The sequence below is a fragment of the Petromyzon marinus genome, chromosome 73 (assembly GCF_048934315.1).
Source record: "Petromyzon marinus isolate PM22_M1 ecotype Great Lakes invasive population chromosome 73, UKy_Petmar_22M1.pri1.0, whole genome shotgun sequence".
NCBI classification, from domain to species: Eukaryota; Metazoa; Chordata; class Hyperoartia; order Petromyzontiformes; family Petromyzontidae; genus Petromyzon; species Petromyzon marinus.
In genome coordinates, this window is record NC_133739.1 from 3,259,542 (window position 1) to 3,281,521 (window position 21,980).

General features: G+C 51.5%; 1 protein-coding gene across 3 annotated transcripts in view; it reads right to left on the reverse strand.

Annotated features, from left to right (window-relative positions):
• LOC142906978 (popeye domain-containing 2-like) overlaps positions 1-20,096 on the reverse strand; it is a 57,488-nt gene extending 37,392 nt beyond the window's left edge. The window contains exons 1-3 of one of the 3 annotated variants that reach the window (XR_012930608.1): positions 16,749-18,577; positions 7,153-7,273; positions 5,596-5,689 (exon numbers count right to left, since the gene is read on the reverse strand). Coding sequence is in view for 1 of the 3 variants with exons in the window: in XM_076055851.1 (XP_075911966.1) it covers positions 5,596-5,689; positions 7,153-7,273; positions 19,741-19,897 (372 nt within the window). In the remaining 2 variants the exon portion in view is untranslated. Of the gene's footprint in view, positions 1-5,595; positions 5,690-7,152; positions 7,274-16,748; positions 18,578-19,740 lie in introns of those variants that run through there. The other 2 variants (XM_076055850.1, XM_076055851.1) reach the window with 2 other exon arrangements.
• Between the last annotated feature and the right edge of the window lie 1,884 nt (positions 20,097-21,980).

The window sequence follows — 21,980 nt, forward strand, 5'->3', positions numbered from 1 at the left end:
ACACACTCATACACACTTATATACAATCTTACCACAGCTTACACATCTATTAGCCCCACTCATACAACACTTACATACCACACATCTTACACACATAATACACACTTATAGACACTCACACACACTCTTACACACATATATACACACTTATATACACCATAACACACTACACACTTACTTACAACTACACTTACACACATATACACTTATATACACACTTACACACTTATATAGCACTTATACACTTACACACTTACTTACACACATACACACTTACTTACACACTCTTACACTTACACACTTACTTACACACTTATATACACACTTAGACACATACACACTTACACACTCTTACACACTTACACACTCTTACACACTCTTACACTTACCACACTTACACCACTCTTACACACTTATATACACTCTTACACACTCTTACACACGTATATACACACTCTTACACACACTTACACACTTACATTTACACTTACACACTCTTACACACTCTTACACTTACACACTCTTACACACTCTTACACCTAATATACACTCTTACACACTCTTACACACTTATATATACACACTCTTACACACTCTTACACACTTACATTTACACTTACACACTCTTTACACACTCTTACACTTACACACTTACACTTACACACTCTTACACACTTATATACACTCTTACACACTTACACACTTACACACTCTTACACACTTACTTACACACTTACACTTACACACTCTTACACACTATATACACACTAATATACACACTTATATACACCTCTTACACACTCTTACACACTTACCTACACATCTTACTTACACACTTACCACACTTACACTTATACACTATTATACACTTACACACTTATATATGCACTTATACACTTACACACTTACTTACACACTTACACACTTACTTACACACTCTTACACTTACACACTTACTTACACACTTATATACACACTCTTACACACTTACACACTTACACACTTACACACTCTTACACACTCGTACACTTACACACTCTTACACACTTATATACACTCTTACACACCTTACACACTTATATATACACACCACACAACTCTTACACACTCTTACACACACATACATATACACTTACACACTCTTACACTACACACTACACTACACACTCTACACACTATATACACTCTTCACACTTAACACTTACACTTACACACTCTTCACCTTATCATACACTTACTTACACACTTACACTTACACACTCTTACACACTTACTTACACACTACATACCACTCTTACACACACTCTTACCACACTTATATACATCACACTTCTATACACACCTTACACACTTACTTACACACTTACTTACAACACATATACACTATATATACACACTTACACACTTATATATGCACTTATACACTTACTTACCACTTACCTTACACACTTACACTTACACACACTTATATACACACTTACACACTACTAACACCACTCTTACTCTTACACACTTACACACTTACATTACACACTTATATACACTCTTACACACTTACTTACACACTCTTACACACTCACACACTTACACACTTACTTACACACTTATATATACACACTTATATATACACACTTACACACTTACACTTACACACTTATATATACACTTATACACTTATATATACACTTACTTACACACTTATATACACACTTACACACTATATATATACGTACTTACACACCTATATACACACTTACACACTTATATACACACTTACTTATACACTTACTTACACTTATATACACACTTACACACATATATACACACTTACTTATACACTTACTTACACTTATATACACACTTATACTTATACACTCTTATATACACACTTATATACACACTCTTATACACTTATACACTCATACTTACACACTCTTACACACTTATACACTTATATACACATACTTACACACTTACACACGTTATATACACTTACACACTTATATACACTTACACACTTATATACACTTACACACTTATATACACTCACTTACACACTTATACACTTACACATTTATATATACTACTTACACACTTATACACACTTATACACACTCTTACACACTCTTACACATACACACTTACACTCACTCATACACTCACACACACATACACACTTACACACATACTTACACACTTAGAACACATACACACTTACACACACACACTTACACACTCACCCTCTTACACACTCACACACACTTACACACACACTTACACACTCTTACACTTACACACTTACACACACTTACACACACTTACACACTCACACACACTTACACACTCTTACACACTCTTACACACTTACACTTACAAACTTACACTCACTTACACTTATACACTTACACACTTACACACTCTTATACACACTTACACTCACACGCACTTACACTGACACGCACTTACACACTTACACACACTTACACACTTACACACACTTACACACTCTTACACTTACACACTTACACACTGTTACACTTACACACACTTACACACTCTTACACTTACACACTTACACACTGTTACACTTACACACTTACACACTCACACACTTTTTACACTTACACACACTTACACACACTTACACACACTTACACACTCATACACTCACACACTTACACACTCACACACTCACACCACTCACACACACTCACACACACTTACACACACTTACACACACTTACACACACTCACACACTCTTACACACTCTTACACACACTTACACACACTTACACTTACACACTTACACTAACTTATACTTAGACACTTACACACTTACACACACTCACACGCACTTACACTCACACGCACTTACACTTACACACTTACACACACTTACACACACTTACACACTTACACATACTTACACACTCTTACACTTACACACTCTTACACACTTACACACTCTTACACACTTACACACTTTTACACTTACACACACTTACACACACTTACACACACACTTACACACTTACACACTCACACTTACACACGCTTACACACTTGCACACGCTTACACACTTACACACTCACACACACACTTACACACTCTTACACTTACACACATTTACACACACTCACTCACTCATACACTCACTCACACATACTTACACACATACACACACACTTACACACTTACACTCACTCACTCATACACTTACTCATACACTCACTCACACATACACACACTCACTCACTCATACACTCACTCACACATACACACTTACACACTTACACTCACTCACTCACCCACTCACCCACTCACTCACTCACCCACTCACTCACGCACCCCACTCACTCACTCACCCACTCACTCACCCACTCACTCACCCACCCACTCACTCACTGACCCACTCACTCACCCACTCACTCACCCACTCACTCACCCACTCACTCACCCACTCACTCACCCACCAACTCACTCACCCACTCACCCACCCACTCACCCACCCACCCACTCACCCACTCACTCACCTCACCCACTCACTCACTCACCCACTCACTCACCCACTCACCCACCCACTCACCCACTCACCCACTCACTCACCCACCCACTCACTCACCCACTCACTCACCCACTCACCCACTCACTCACTCACCCACTCACCCACTCACTCACCCACTCACTCACCCACTCACTCACCCACTCACTCACCCACTCACTGACCCACCCACTCACCCACTCACTCACCCACTCACTCACTCAACCACTCACTCACTCATTCACCCACTCACCCACTCACTCACTCACTCACCCACTCACTCACTCACTCACCCACTCACTCACTCACCCACTCACCCACTCACTCACCCACTCACTCACCTACTCACTCACTCACTCACCCACTCACTCACCCACCCACTCACTCACTCACCTCACTCACCACACTCACACCACATCACACCTCACTCACCCACACTCACCCACTCACTCACCCACTCACTCACCCACTCACTCCCTACTCACCCACCTCACTCACCACTCATCACTCACTCACCCCACTCACCCACTCACTCATCCACTCACTCACCCCCCCCCCACTTACTCACTCACCCACTCACTCACTCACCCACTCACTCACCCACTCCACTCACCCACTCACTCACTCACTCACCCACTCACTCACCCACTCACCCAACTTCACCCAACTCACCCCACCCACTCCACTCACCCACTCACTCACCCACCCACTTACTCACTCACCCACTCACTCGCTCACCCACTCACTCATCCATCATTCACCCACTCACCCACTCATTCCCCACCCACTCACTCACCCACTCACTCACTCACTCATCCACTCACTCACCCACCCAACCCACTCACTCACTCCTCCTCACCCACCCCAACCACTCACTCACCCACTCACTCACCCACTCACTCACCCACTCACTCACCCACCCACTCCACTCACCCACTTCACTCACCCACCCACTCACCATCACATCACTCACCCACTCACTCACTCACTCAACCACTCACCACTCACTCACCCACTCACTCACTCACTCACCCACTCACTCACCCACTCACTCACTCATCCACTCACTCACCCACTCACTCACTTACTCACTCACCCACTTACTCACTTACTCACTCACTCACCCACTCACTCACTCACCCACTCACCCACCCACTCACTCACCCACTCACTCACCCACTCACTCACCCACTCAACCACTCACTCACTCACCCACCCACTCACCCACTCACCCACTCACTCACCCACTCACTCAACCACTCACCTACTCACTCACCCACTCACTCACGCCTCACCCACTCACTCATCCACTCACTCACTCACTCACCCACTCACTCACTCACTCACCCCACCCACCCACTCACCCACCCACTCACCCACTCACCCACCCACCCACTCACCCACCCACCCACTCACCCATCCACCCACCCACTCACCCACCCACTCACTCACTAACCCACTCACTCACCGACCCACCCACTCACCCACCCACTCACCCACCCACCCACTCATCCACTCACTCCCCACTCACTCACTCACCCACTCACTCACTCACCCACCCACTCACTCACTCACCCACCCACCCACTCACTCACTCACCCACTCACTCACCCACCCACTCACTCACTCACCCACCCACCCACCCACTCACCCACCCACTCACTCACTCACCCACTCATCCACTCACTCACTCACCCACTCACCCACCCACCCACTCACTCACCCACCCACCCACCCACTCACCCACCCACTCACTCACTCACCCACTCATCCACTCACTCACCCACTCACTCACTCACCCACTCACTCACTCACCCACTCACTCACTCACCCACCCACCCACTCACTCACCCACCCACCCACCCACTCACTCACCCACTTACTCACTCACCCACCCACTCACCCACCCACCCACTCACTCACCCACTCACCCACTCACTCACTCACCCACTCACTCACTCACCCACCCACTCACTCACTCACCCACCCACCCACTCACTCACCCACTTACTCACTCACCCACCCACTCACCCACCCACCCACTCTCCCTACCTGCTGCACCAGTCGCAGGAAGTTGGCTCTGGGCACGTGGAGGGGACGGAACGTGGCGTCGTACCACGACCTCACCTCTGGCGGGCCTGGGAATCTGTACCCAGCAGCAGCATCATCAGCATCAGTAGCAGCATCATCATCAGTAGCAGCATCATCATCAGTAGCATCATCATCAGTAGCATCATCATCGTCAGTAGCATCATCATCGTCAGTAGCATCATCATCATCAGTAGCATCATCATCAGTAGCATCATCATCATCATCAGTAGCATCATCATCATCAGTAGTATCATCATCGTCAGTAGCATCATCATCAGTAGCAGCATCATCATCAGTAGCAGCATCATCAGTAGCATCATCATCGTCAGTAGCATCATCATCATCAGTAGCATCATCATCATCATCAGTAGCATCATCATCATCATCATCAGTAGCATCATCATCATCATCATCAGTAGCATCATCATCATCAGTAGTATCATCATCGTCAGTAGCATCATCATCAGTAGCAGCATCATCATCAGTAGCAGCATCATCATCAGTAGCATCATCATCAGTAGCATCATCATCGTCAGTAGCATCATCATCATCATCAGTATCATCATCATCGTCAGTAGCATCATCATCATCAGTAGCATCATCATCGTCAGTAGCATCATCATCACCCCCCCTCCCCCGTGTCTCCCCACCGCGTCTCCCCCCCGTGTCTCCCTGAGTCTCCCCCCGTGTCTCCCCCCGTGTCTCTCTCCCCCCGTGTCTCCCCACCGCGTCTCCCTGAGTCTCTCCCCGTGTCTCTCCCCGTGTCTCTCTCCCCCCGTGTCTCCCCCCCGTGTCTCCCTGAGTCTCCCCCCGTGTCTCCCCCCGTGTCTCCCCCCGTGTCTCCCCCCCGTGTCTCCCTGAGTCTACCCCCGTGTCTCTCTCCCCCCCGTGTCTCCCCCCCGTGTCTCCCCCCGTGTCTCCCCACCGCGTCTCCCTGAGTCTCCCCCCGTGTCTCTCTCCCCCCGTGTCTCCCCCCGTGTCTCTCTCCCCCCGTGTCTCCCCCCGTGTCTCCCCACCGCGTCTCCCTGAGTCTCCCCCCGTGTCTCTCCACCGTGTCTCCCCGTGTCTCCCCCGGTGTCTCTCCCCACCCCCCGTGTCTCCCCCCCGCGTCTCCCCCCGTGTCTCCCTGAGTCTCCCCGTGTCTCCCCCCCCGTGTCTCCCCCCGTGTCTCCCTGAGTCTCCCCCCGTGTCTCCCCACCGCGTCTCCCCCCCGTGTCTCTCCCCACCCCCCGTGTCTCCCCACCGCGTCTCCCCCCCGTGTCTCCCCCCCGTGTCTCTCTCCCCGTGTCTCTCCCCCCGTGTCTCCCTGAGTCTCCCCCCGTGTCTCTCTCCCCCCCGTGTCTCCCCACCGCGTCTCCCCACCGCGTCTCCCTGAGTCTCCCCCCGTGTCTCCCCACCGCGTCTCCCCCCCGTGTCTCTCCCCCCGTGTCTCCCCCCGTGTCTCTCCCCGTGTCTAACCCCGTGTCTCCCCCCGTGTCTCTCCCCCGGTGTCTCTCCCCACCCCCCGTGTCTCCCCACCGCGTCTCCCTGAGTCTCCACACGTCCAGAGTGGCGCGAGAAACGCACGCCATGGCGAGGATGAGAGACCAGCAGAGGGCATCGACAGAGCAGAGACCCAGCCAGGCCCAGAGAGCCCAGCCTAGTCACACACAGAGACACAGAGACACACACAGAGACACAGAGAGACCAGCAGAGGGCATCGACAGAGCAGAGACCCAGCCAGGCCCAGAGAGCCCAGCCTAGTCAGACACAGAGACACAGAGACACAGAGACACACACAGAGACACACAGAGACACACAGAGACACACACAGAGACACAGAGACCAGCAGAGGGCATCGACAGAGCAGAGACCCAGCCAGGCCCAGAGAGCCCAGCCTAGTCACACACAGAGACACACAGAGACACACACATAGACACAGAGACACAGAGACCAGCAGAGGGCATCGACAGAGCAGAGACCCAGCCAGGCCCAGAGAGCCCAGCCTAGTCAGACACAGAGACACAGAGAGACACACAGAGACACAGAGACACACACAGAGAGACACATAGACACAGAGACACAGAGACCAGCAGAGGGCATCGACAGAGCAGAGACCCAGCCAGGCCCAGAGAGCCCAGCCTAGTCACACACAGAGACACAGAGACACACACAGAGACACAGAGACACACACACAGACACTCACAGACACACAGAGACACACACAGAGACACAGAGACACACACAGAGACACAGAGACCAGCAGAGGGCATCGACAGAGCAGAGACCCAGCCAGGCCCAGAGAGCCCAGCCTAGTCACACACAGAGACACACACAGAGACACACACAGAGACACAGAGACACACACAGAGACACAGAGACCAGCAGAGGGCATCGACAGAGCAGAGACCAAGCCAGGCCCAGAGAGCCCAGCCTAGTCACACACAGAGACACAGAGACACTCACAGAGACACAGAGACACAGAGAGACCAGCAGAGGGCATCGACAGAGCAGAGACCCAGCCAGGCCCAGAGAGCCCAGCCTAGTCACACACAGAGACACAGAGACACTCACAGAGACACAGAGAGACCAGCAGAGGGCATCGACAGAGCAGAGACCCAGCCAGGCCCAGAGAGCCCAGCCTAGTCACACACAGAGACACACACAGAGACACAGAGACACTCACAGAGACACAGAGACCAGCAGAGGGCATCGACAGAGCAGAGACCCAGCCAGGCCCAGAGAGCCCAGCCTAGTCAGACACAGAGACACAGAGACACACACAGAGACACAGAGAGACCAGTAGAGGGCATCGACAGAGCAGAGATCCAGCCAGGCCCAGAGAGCCCAGCCTAGTCAGACACAGAGACACAGAGACACTCACAGAGACACACACAGAGACACACACAGAGACACTCACAGAGACACACACAGAGACCAGCAGAGGGCATCGACAGAGCAGAGACCCAGCCAGGCCCAGAGAGCCCAGCCTAGTCAGACACAGAGACACAGAGACACACAGAGACACACACAGAGACACACACAGAGACACAGAGACCAGCAGAGGGCATCGACAGAGCAGAGACCCAGCCAGGCCCAGAGAGCCCAGCCTAGTCAGACACAGAGACACAGAGACACACACAGAGACACAGAGACACACACAGAGACACAGAGAGACCAGCAGAGGGCATCGACAGAGCAGAGACCCAGCCAGGCCCAGAGAGCCCAGCCTAGTCAGACACAGAGACACAGAGACACACACAGAGACACAGAGACACTCACAGAGACACAGAGACCAGCAGAGGGCATCGACAGAGCAGAGACCCAGCCAGGCCCAGAGAGCCCAGCCTAGTCAGACACAGAGACACAGAGACACTGAGACACACACAGAGACACAGAGACCAGCAGAGGGCATCGACAGAGCAGAGACCCAGCCAGGCCCAGAGAGCCCAGCCTGCTCAGACACAGAGACACAGAGACACACACAGAGACACAGAGACACACACAGAGACACACACAGAGACACACACAGAGACACAGAGAGACCAGCAGAGGGCATCGACAGAGCAGAGACCCAGCCAGGCCCAGAGAGCCCAGCCTAGTCAGACACAGAGACACAGAGACACTCACAGAGACACACACAGAGACACAGAGACACACACAGAGACACAGAGACACTCACACAGAGACACAGAGACACACACAGAGACACAGAGAGACCAGCAGAGGGCATCGACAGAGCAGAGACCCAGCCAGGCCCAGAGAGCCCAGCCTAGTCAGACACAGAGACACAGAGACACACAGAGACACAGAGACACACACAGAGACACACACAGAGACACAGAGAGACCAGCAGAGGGCATCGACAGAGCAGAGACCCAGCCAGGCCCAGAGAGCCCAGCCTAGTCAGACACAGAGACACAGAGACACTCACAGAGACACACACAGAGACACAGAGACACACACAGAGACACAGAGACACTCACACAGAGACACAGAGACACACACAGAGACACAGAGAGACCAGCAGAGGGCATCGACAGAGCAGAGACCCAGCCAGGCCCAGAGAGCCCAGCCTAGTCAGACACAGAGACACAGAGACACTCACAGAGACACACACAGAGACACAGAGACACACACAGAGACACAGAGACACTCACACAGAGACACAGAGACCAGCAGAGGGCATCGACAGAGCAGAGACCCAGCCAGGCCCAGAGAGCCCAGCCTAGTCAGACACAGAGACACAGAGACACACACAGAGACACACACAGAGACACAGAGACACACACAGAGACACACACAGAGACACACACAGAGACACACACAGAGACACTCACAGAGACACAGAGACCAGCAGAGGGCATCGACAGAGCAGAGACCCAGCCAGGCCCAGAGAGCCCAGCCTAGTCAGACACAGAGACACAGAGACACACACAGAGACACAGAGACACACACAGAGACACAGAGACACTCACACAGAGACACAGAGACACACACAGAGACACAGAGAGACCAGCAGAGGGCATCGACAGAGCAGAGACCCAGCCAGGCCCAGAGAGCCCAGCCTAGTCAGACACAGAGACACAGAGACACTCACAGAGACACACACAGAGACACAGAGACACACACAGAGACACAGAGACACTCACACAGAGACACAGAGACCAGCAGAGGGCATCGACAGAGCAGAGACCCAGCCAGGCCCAGAGAGCCCAGCCTAGTCAGACACAGAGACACAGAGACACACACAGAGACACAGAGACACACACAGAGACACACACAGAGACACACACAGAGACACTCACAGAGACACAGAGACCAGCAGAGGGCATCGACAGAGCAGAGACCCAGCCAGGCCCAGAGAGCCCAGCCTAGTCAGACACAGAGACACAGAGACACACACAGAGACACAGAGACACAGAGACACACACAGAGACACACACAGAGACACACACAGAGACACACACAGAGACACACACAGAGACACTCACAGAGACACAGAGACCAGCAGAGGGCATCGACAGAGCAGAGACCCAGCCAGGCCCAGAGAGCCCAGCCTAGTCAGACACAGAGACACAGAGACACACACAGAGACACAGAGACACACACAGAGACACTCACAGAGACACACACAGAGACACAGAGACACAGAGACCAGCAGAGGGCATCGACAGAGCAGAGACCCAGCCAGGCCCAGAGAGCCCAGCCTAGTCAGACACAGAGACACAGAGACACACACAGAGACACAGAGACACACACAGAGACACACACAGAGACACACACAGAGACACTCACAGAGACACAGAGACCAGCAGAGGGCATCGACAGAGCAGAGACCCAGCCAGGCCCAGAGAGCCCAGCCTAGTCAGACACAGAGACACAGAGACACTCACAGAGACACACACAGAGACACAGAGACACACACAGAGACACTCACACAGAGACACAGAGACCAGCAGAGGGCATCGACAGAGCAGAGACCCAGCCAGGCCCAGAGAGCCCAGCCTAGTCAGACACAGAGACACAGAGACACACACAGAGACACACACAGAGACACAGAGACACACACAGAGACACACACAGAGACACACACAGAGACACTCACAGAGACCAGCAGAGGGCATCGACAGAGCAGAGACCCAGCCAGGCCCAGAGAGCCCAGCCTAGTCAGACACAGAGACACAGAGACACACACAGAGACACAGAGACACAGAGACACACACAGAGACACACACAGAGACACACACAGAGACACACACAGAGACACTCACAGAGACACAGAGACCAGCAGAGGGCATCGACAGAGCAGAGACCCAGCCAGGCCCAGAGAGCCCAGCCTAGTCAGACACAGAGACACAGAGACACACACAGAGACACAGAGACACACACAGAGACACTCACAGAGACACACAGAGACACAGAGACACAGAGACCAGCAGAGGGCATCGACAGAGCAGAGACCCAGCCAGGCCCAGAGAGCCCAGCCTAGTCAGACACAGAGACACAGAGACACACACAGAGACACAGAGACACACACAGAGACACAGAGACCAGCAGAGGGCATCGACAGAGCAGAGACCCAGCCAGGCCCAGAGAGCCCAGCCTAGTCAGACACAGAGACACAGAGACACTGAGACACAGAGACACACACAGAGACACAGAGACACACACAGAGACACAGAGACACACAGAGACCAGCAGAGGGCATCGACAGAGCAGAGACCCAGCCAGGCCCAGAGAGCCCAGCCTAGTCAGACACAGAGACACAGAGACACACACAGAGACACAGGGACACACACACAGAGACACAGACACACACACAGAGACACACACACAGAGACACAGAGACACACACAGAGACACAGAGACACACACAGAGACACACACAGAGACAGAGACACAGAGACACTCACAGAGACACAGAGACACACACAGAGACACTCACAGAGACACACACAGAGACACAGAGACACACACAGAGACACAGAGACACACACAGAGACACACACAGAGACACAGAGACACACACAGAGACACACACAGAGACACAGAGACACACACAGAGACACACACACAGAGACACAGAGACACACACAGACACGGAGACACACACAGACACGGAGACACACACAGACACGGAGACACACGGAGACACACACAGAGACACACAGAGACACACACAGAGACACACAGAGACACTCACACAGAGACACTCACAGAGACACACATAGAGACAATCACAGAGACACTCACAGAGACACTCACAGAGACACAGAGACACACAGAGACACACACAGAGACACACACAGAGGCACACACAGAGACACAGAGACACTCACAGACACTCACAGAGACACTCACAGAGACACACACAGAGACACTCACAGAGACACACACAGAGACACTCACAGAGACACTCACAGAGACACACACAGAGACACTCACAGAGACACACTCAGAGACAGAGACACTCACAGAGACACTCACAGAGACACTCACAGAGACACACACAGAGACACTCACAGAGACACTCACAGAGACACACACAGAGACACAGAGACACACACAGAGACACTCACAGAGACACACACAGAGACAGAGACACTCACAGAGACACTCACAGAGACAGAGACACTCACAGAGACACACACAGAGACACAGAGACACTCACAGAGACACACACAGAGACACAGAGACACACAGAGACCAGCAGAGGGCATCGACAGAGCAGAGACACACAGAGAGACACAGAGACACAGACAGAGACACACACAGAGACACACACAGAGACATAGAGACACACATAGAGACTCACATAGAGACACACACAGAGACACACACAGACACACACACAGAGACACTCACAGAGACACACACAGAGACACTCACAGAGACACACACAGAGACACTCACAGAGACACACACAGAGACAGAGACACTCACAGAGACACTCACAGAGACACAGAGACACTCACAGAGACACTCACAGAGACACTCACAGAGACACACACAGAGACACTCACAGAGACACACACAGAGACAGAGACACTCACAGAGACACTCACAGAGACACAGACACTCACAGAGACACTCACAGAGACACTCACAGAGACACACACAGAGACACTCACAGAGACACACACAGAGACAGAGACACTCACAGAGACACAGAGACACTCACAGAGACACACACAGAGACACACACAGAGACACTCACAGAGACAGAGACACTCACAGAGACACTCACAGAGACACAGAGACACTCACAGAGACACAGAGACACACAGAGACCAGCAGAGGGCATCGACAGAGCAGAGACACACACAGAGAGACACAGAGACACAGACAGAGACACAGACAGAGACACACACAGAGACACACACAGAGACACAGAGACACACACAGAGACACACACAGAGACACTCACAGAGACACTCACAGAGACACAGAGACACACACAGAGACACAGAGACACACAGAGACACACACAGAGACACTCACAGAGACACTCACAGAGACACACTCTTAGAGAGACACACAGAGACACTTTTAGAGACACTCACAGAGACACAGAGACACAGAGACACACACGGAGACACAGAGACACAGAGACACTCACACAGACACTCACAGAGACACACACAGAGACACACACAGAGACACTCACAGAGACACAGAGACACTCACAGAGACACACACAGAGACACTCACAGAGACACACACAGAGACACAGAGACACTCATAGAGATACACACAGAGACACACACAAACACACACAGAGACACACACAGAGACACAGACAGAGACACAGAGACACACACAGAGACACGCGGAGACACACACAGAGACACAGAGACACACAGAGACAGAGACACACACAGACACTCACAGAGACACACACAGAGACACAGAGGCACACACGGAGACACAGAGACACTCACAGAGACACTCACAGAGACACACAGAGACACACTCTTAGAGACACTCACAGAGACAGAGACACACACGGAGACACAGAGACACACACAGAGACACACACAGAGACACACACACAGACACACACAGAAACACAGAGACACTCACAGAGACACTCACAGAGACACACACAGAAACACAGAGACACACACAGAAACACAGAGACACACACAGAGACACACACAGAGACACACACACAGAGACACACACAGAGACACACACAGAGACACAGAGACACAGAGACACACAGAGACACACAGAGACACACACAGAGACACAGAGACACACACAGAGACACACACAGAGACACACACAGAGACACAGAGACACACAGAGACACACACAGACACAGAGACACACACAGAGACACACACAGAGACACACACAGAGACACACACAGACACACACACAGAGACACTCACAGAGACACACATAGAGACACTCACAGAGACACTCACAGAGACACTCACAGAGACACAGAGACACACACAGACACAGAGACACACACAGAGACACAGAGACACTCACAGAGACACTCACAGAGACACACACAGAGACACACACAGAGACAGAGACACTCACAGAGACACTCACAGAGACACACACAGAGACACTCACAGAGACACACACAGAGACACTCACAGAGACACACACAGAGACACTCACAGAGACACACACACAGACAGAGACACTCACAGAGACACTCACAGAGACACAGAGACACTCACAGAGACACACACTGAGACACACACAGAGACACTCACAGAGACACACACAGAGACATTCACAGAGACACACACAGAGACACTCACAGAGACACACACAGAGACAGAGACACTCACAGAGACACTCACAGAGACACACACAGAGACACTCACAGAGACACACACAGAGACAGAGACACTCACAGAGAAACTCACAGAGACACAGAGACACTCACAGAGACACACACAGAGACACACAGAGACCAGCAGAGGGCATCGACAGAGCAGAGACACACACAGAGAGACACAGAGACACAGACAGAGACACACACAGAGACACACCCAGAAACACACACAGAGACACACACAGAGACATAGAGACACACATAGAGACACACATAGAGACACACACAGAGACACACATAGAGACTCACATAGAGACACACACAGAGACACACACAGAGACACACACAGAGACACTCACAGAGACACTCACAGAGACACAGAGACACTCACAGAGACACTCACAGAGACACACACACAGAGACACAGAGACACTCACAGAGACACACACAGTGACACTCACAGTGACACTCACAGAGACACACACAGAGACACAGAGACACACACAGAGACACAGAGACACTCACAGAGACACTCACAGAGACACTCACAGTGACACAGAGACACTCACAGTGACACAGAGACACTCACAGAGACACAGAGACACTCACAGAGACACAGAGACACTCACAGAGACACAAAGACACACACAGAGACACAGAGACACTCACAGAGACACAGAGACACACACAGAGACACAGAGACACTCACAGAGACACAGAGACACAGAGACACTCACAGAGACACTCACAGAGACACTCACAGAGACACTCACAGAGACACTCACAGAGACACAGAGACACACACAAAGACACAGAGACACACACAGAGACACAGAAACACTGACAGAGACACAGAGACACTCACAGAGACACTCACAGAGACACAGAGACACTCACAGAGACACAGAGACACTCACAGAGACACACACAGAGACACTCATATAGACACTCAGAGACACTCATATAGACACACACAGAGACACAGAGACACTCACAGAGACACTCACAGAGACACTCACAGAGACACTCATATAGACACACACAGAGACACAGAGACACTCACAGAGACACTCACAGAGACACTCACAGAGACACAGTGACACTCACAGACACACAGAGACACTCACAGAGACACTCACAGAGACACTCACAGAGACACTCACAGAGACACACAGAGACACACACAGAGACACAGAGACACACAGAGACACACACAGAGACACAGAGACACTCACAGAGACACTCACAGAGACACTCACAGAGACACTCACAGAGACACTTACAGAGACACAGAGACACACACAGAGACACAGAGACACTCACAGAGACACTCACAGAGAAACTCACAGAGACACAGAGACACACACAGAGACACTCACAGAGTCACAGAGACACAGAGACACTCACAGAGACACTCACAGAGACACAGAGACACTCACAGAGACACTCACAGAGACACTCACAGAGACACTCACAGAGACACAGAGACACAGAGACACTCACAGTGACACTCACAGAGACACAGAGACACACACAGAGACACAGAGACACACACAGAGACACTCACAGAGACACAGAGACTCACAGAGACACAGAGACACACACAGAGACACAGAGACACTCACAGAGACACAGATACACTCATATAGACACACACAGAGACTCACACAGTGCTGAGTCTCTCTGTCTGAGTCTCTGTGTCTGAGTCTCTGAGTCTGAGTCTCTGTGTCTGTGAGTCTCTCTGTCTGAGTCCACGAGTCTCTGTGTCTGAGTCTCTGTGTCTGAGTCTCTGTGTCTGAGTCCACGAGTCTGTGTGTCTGAGTCCCACCGGTGAATGCCAGTAGCGACGTGATGCTGATTTAAATCCTCCAGTAGGGCCCCGGATCAGTGACACTCACAGAGACACAGAGACACTCACAGAGACACAGAGACACTCACAGAGACACAGACAGAGAGACAGAGACACACACAGAGACACACACAGAGACACACACAGTGCTGAGTCTCTGTGTCTGAGTCTACGAGTCTCTGAGTCTGTGAGTCTCTGTGTCTGAGTCTCTGTGTCTGTGAGTCTGTGTGTCTGAGTCTCTGTGTCTGAGTCCACGAGTCTCTGTGTCTGAGTCTCTGTGTCTGTGAGTCTCTCTGTCTGAGTCCACGAGTCTCTGTGTCTGAGTCTCTGTGTCTGAGTCTCTGTGTCTGAGTCCACGAGTCTGTGTGTCTGAGTCCCACCGGTGAATGCCAGTAGCGACGTGATGCTGATTTAAATCCTCCAGTAGGGCCCCGGATCAGTGACACTCACAGAGACACAGAGACACTCACAGAGACACAGAGACACTCACAGAGACACAGGCAGAGAGACAGAGACACACACAGAGACACACACAGAGACACACACAGTGCTGAGTCTCTCTGTCTGAGTCTCTGATTCTCTGTGTCTGAGTCTATGGGTCTGTGAGTCTACGAGTCTCAGTGTCTGAGTCTCTGTGTCTGAGTCTACGAGTCTCTGAGTCTGTGAGTCTCTGTGTCTGAGTCTGTGTGTCTGAGTCTCTGTGTCTGAGTCCACGAGTCTCTGTGTCTGAGTCTGTGTGTCTGAGTCTCTGTGTCTGAGTCCACGAGTCTCTGTGTCTGAGTCTACGAGTCTCTGAGTCTCTGAGTCTCAGTGTCTGAGTCTCTGAGTCTGAGTCTCTGTGTCTGTGAGTCTCTCTGTCTGAGTCCACGAGTCTCTGTGTCTGAGTCTCTGTGTCTGAGTCTCTGTGTCTGAGTCCACGAGTCTCTGTGTCTGAGTCTGTGTGTCTGAGTCTCTGTGTCTGAGTCTACGAGTCTCTGAGTCTGTGAGTCTCTGTGTCTGAGTCTCTGTGTCTGTGAGTCTGTGTGTCTGAGTCTCTGTGTCTGAGTCTGTGTGTCTGAGTCTCTGTGTCTGAGTCTCTGTGTCTGAGTCCACGAGTCTCTGTGTCTGAGTCCACGAGTCTCTGTGTCTGAGTCCCACCGGTGAATGCCAGTAGCGACGTGATGCTGATTTAAATCCTCCAGTAGGGCCCCGGATCAGTGACACTCACAGAGACACAGAGACACTCACAGAGACACAGAGACACTCACAGAGACACAGGCAGAGAGACAGAGACACACACAGAGACACACACAGTGCTGAGTCTCTCTGTCTGAGTCTCTGATTCTCTGTGTCTGAGTCTATGGGTCTGTGAGTCTACGAGTCTCAGTGTCTGAGTCTCTGTGTCTGAGTCTACGAGTCTCTGAGTCTGTGAGTCTCTGTGTCTGAGTCTGTGTGTCTGAGTCTCTGTGTCTGAGTCCACGAGTCTCTGTGTCTGAGTCTGTGTGTCTGAGTCTCTGTGTCTGAGTCCACGAGTCTCTGTGTCTGAGTCTACGAGTCTCTGAGTCTCTGAGTCTCAGTGTCTGAGTCTCTGAGTCTGAGTCTCTGTGTCTGTGAGTCTCTCTGTCTGAGTCCACGAGTCTCTGTGTCTGAGTCTCTGTGTCTGAGTCTCTGTGTCTGAGTCCACGAGTCTCTGTGTCTGAGTCTGTGTGTCTGAGTCTCTGTGTCTGAGTCTGTGTGTCTGAGTCTCTGTGTCTGAGTCTGTGTGTCTGAGTCTCTGTGTCTGAGTCCACGAGTCTCTGTGTCTGAGTCCACGAGTCTGTGTGTCTGAGTCCCACCGGTGAATGCCAGTAGCGACGTGATGCTGATGTAGATCCTCCAGTAGGGCCACACACAGAGACACACACAGTGCTGAGTCTCTCTGTCTGAGTCTCTGATTCTCTGTGTCTGAGTCTATGGGTCTGTGAGTCTACGAGTCTCAGTGTCTGAGTCTCTGTGTCTGAGTCTACGAGTCTCTGAGTCTGTGAGTCTCTGTGTCTGAGTCTCTGTGTCTGTGAGTCTGTGTGTCTGAGTCTCTGTGTCTGAGTCTGTGTGTCTGAGTCTCTGTGTCTGAGTCTACGAGTCTCTGAGTCTACGAGTCTCTGAGTCTCTGAGTCTCAGTGTCTGAGTCTCTGAGTCTGAGTCTCTGTGTCTGTGAGTCTCTCTGTCTGAGTCCACGAGTCTGTGTGTCTGAGTCCCACCGGTGAATGCCAGTAGCGACGTGATGCTGATGTAAATCCTCCAGTAGGGCCCGGGATCAGTGACACTCACAGAGACACAGAGACACTCACAGAGACACAGAGACACTCACAGAGACACAGACAGAGAGACAGAGACACACACAGAGACACACACAGAGACACACACAGTGCTGAGTCTCTCTGTCTGAGTCTCTGATTCTCTGTGTCTGAGTCTATGGGTCTGTGAGTCTACGAGTCTCAGTGTCTGAGTCTCTGTGTCTGAGTCTACGAGTCTCTGAGTCTCTGAGTCTGAGTCTCTGTGTCTGTGAGTCTGTGTGTCTGTGAGTCTCTCTGTCTGAGTCCACGAGTCTCTGTGTCTGAGTCTCTGTGTCTGAGTCTCTGTGTCTGAGTCCACGAGTCTCTGTGTCTGAGTCTGTGTGTCTGAGTCTCTGTGTCTGAGTCTACGAGTCTCTGAGTCTCTGAGTCTCAGTGTCTGAGTCTCTGTGTCTGTGAGTCTGTGTGTCTGTGAGTCTCTCTGTCTGAGTCCACGAGTCTCTGTGTCTGAGTCTCTGTGTCTGAGTCTCTGTGTCTGAGTCCACGAGTCTCTGTGTCTGAGTCTGTGTGTCTGAGTCTCTGTGTCTGAGTCTACGAGTCTCTGAGTCTCTGAGTCTCAGTGTCTGAGTCTCTGAGTCTGAGTCTCTGTGTCTGTGAGTCTCTCTGTCTGAGTCCACGAGTCTCTGTGTCTGAGTCCACGAGTCTCTGTGTCTGAGTCCCACCGGTGAATGCCAGTAGCGACGTGATGCTGATGTAGATCCTCCAGTAGGGCCCGGGATCTGTGCTACCGGCTGACAGCGAGATAGACAGCAGGAGACAGGCGGCATGGAAGACCGCTCCCTCGGACGCTGTCCGCCAAGACAGGCACGGGGTAGACATGGCTAGAGAGACACGGGGAGACAGAGACACTCAGAGAGAGACAGAGAGACACACGGAGAGACACTCAGAGAGAAACAGAGAGAGACAGAGAGACACGGGGAGAGACACTCAGAGAGAGACAGAGAGACAGAGAGAGACACTCAGAGAGAGACAGAGAGACACTCAGAGAGAGAGACACGGAGAGACAGAGAGACACTCAGAGAGAGACAGAGAGAGACAGAGAGACACTCAGAGAGAGACAGAGAGAGACAGAGAGACAGTCAGAGATAGACAGCAGGAGACAGGCGGCATGGAAGACCGCTCCCTCGGACGCGGTCCGCCAAGACAGGCACGAGGTAGACATGGCTAGAGAGACACGGGGAGACAGAGACACTCAGAGAGAGAGACAGAGAGACACTCAGAGAGAGAGAGACAGAGAGAAACTCAGAGAGAGAGAGAGACACTCAGAGAGAGAGACAGAGACACTCAGAGAGAGAGAGAGACACGGGGAGACAGAGACACTCAGAGAGACAGAGAGACACTCAGAGAGAGACAGAAACACTCAGAGAGAGAGAGAGAGAGACACGGGGAGACAGAGACACTCAGAGAGAGAGAGAGACAGAGAGACAGACAGAGAGAGACAGAGACACTCAGAGATAGACAGAGAGAGACAGAGAGACACTCAGAGATAGACAGCAGGAGACAGGCGGCATGCAAGACCGCTCCCTCGGACGCTGTCCGCCAAGACAGGCACGGAGGAGACATGGCTAGAGAGACACGGGGAGACAGAGACACTCAGAGAGAGACAGAGACACTCAGAGAGAGAGAGACAGAGAGACACTCAGAGAGAGACAGAGAGACACTCAGAGATAGACAGAGAGAGAGAGACAGAGAGACAGTCAGAGATAGACAGAGAGAGACAGAGAGACAGTCAGAGATAGACAGAGAGAGAGAGAGACAGAGAGACAGTCAGAGATAGACAGAGAGAGACAGAGAGACACTCAGAGAGAGACAGAGAGAGACAGAGAGACAGTCAGAGATAGACAGAGAGAGACAGAGAGACAGTCAGAGATAGACAACAGGAGACAGGCGGCGTGGAAGACCGCTCCCTCGGACGCTGTCCGCCAAGACAGGCACGGGGTAGACATGGCTAGAGAGACACGGGGAGACAGAGACACTCAGAGAGACAGAGAGACACTCAGAGAGAGAGACACTCAGAGAGAGAGAGACAGAGAGAAACTCAGAGAGAGAGAGAGACACTCAGAGAGAGAGAGAGACACTCAGAGAGAGAGACAGAGACACTCAGAGAGAGAGAGAGACACGGGGAGACAGAGACACTCAGAGAGACAGAGAGACACGGGGAGAGACACTCAGAGAGAGACAGAGACACTCAGAGAGAGAGAGAGACACTCAGAGAGAGAGACAGAGACACTCAGAGAGAGAGAGAGACACTCAGAGAGAGAGACAGAGAGAAACTCAGAGAGAGACAGAGAGACACTCAGAGAGAGAGACAGAGACACTCAGAGAGAGAGAGACACACGGAGAGACAGAGACACTCAGAGAGAGACAGAGAGACAGAGAGACACTCAGAGATAGACAGAGAGACACTCAGAGAGAGACAGAGAGACAGACAGAGATAGACAGAGAGAGACAGAGAGACAGTCAGAGATAGACAGAGAGAGACAGAGAGACAGTCAGAGATAGACAGAGAGAGACAGAGAGACAGTCAGAGATAGACAACAGGAGACAGGCGGCATGGAAGACCGCTCCCTCGGACGCTGTCCGCCAAGACAGGCACGGGGTAGACATGGCTAGAGAGACACGGGGAGACAGAGACACTCAGAGAGACAGAGAGACACTCAGAGAGAGAGACAGAGACACTCAGAGAGAGAGAGAGACACTCAGAGAGAGAGAGAGACACTCAGAGAGAGAGAGAGAGACACTCAGAGAGAGAGAGAGACACGGGGAGACAGAGACACTCAGAGAGAGAGAGAGAGAGACAGAGAGACAGTCAGAGATAGACAGCAGGAGACAGGCGGCATGGAAGACCGCTCCCTCGGACGCGGTCCGCCAAGACAGGCACGAGGTAGACATGGCTAGAGAG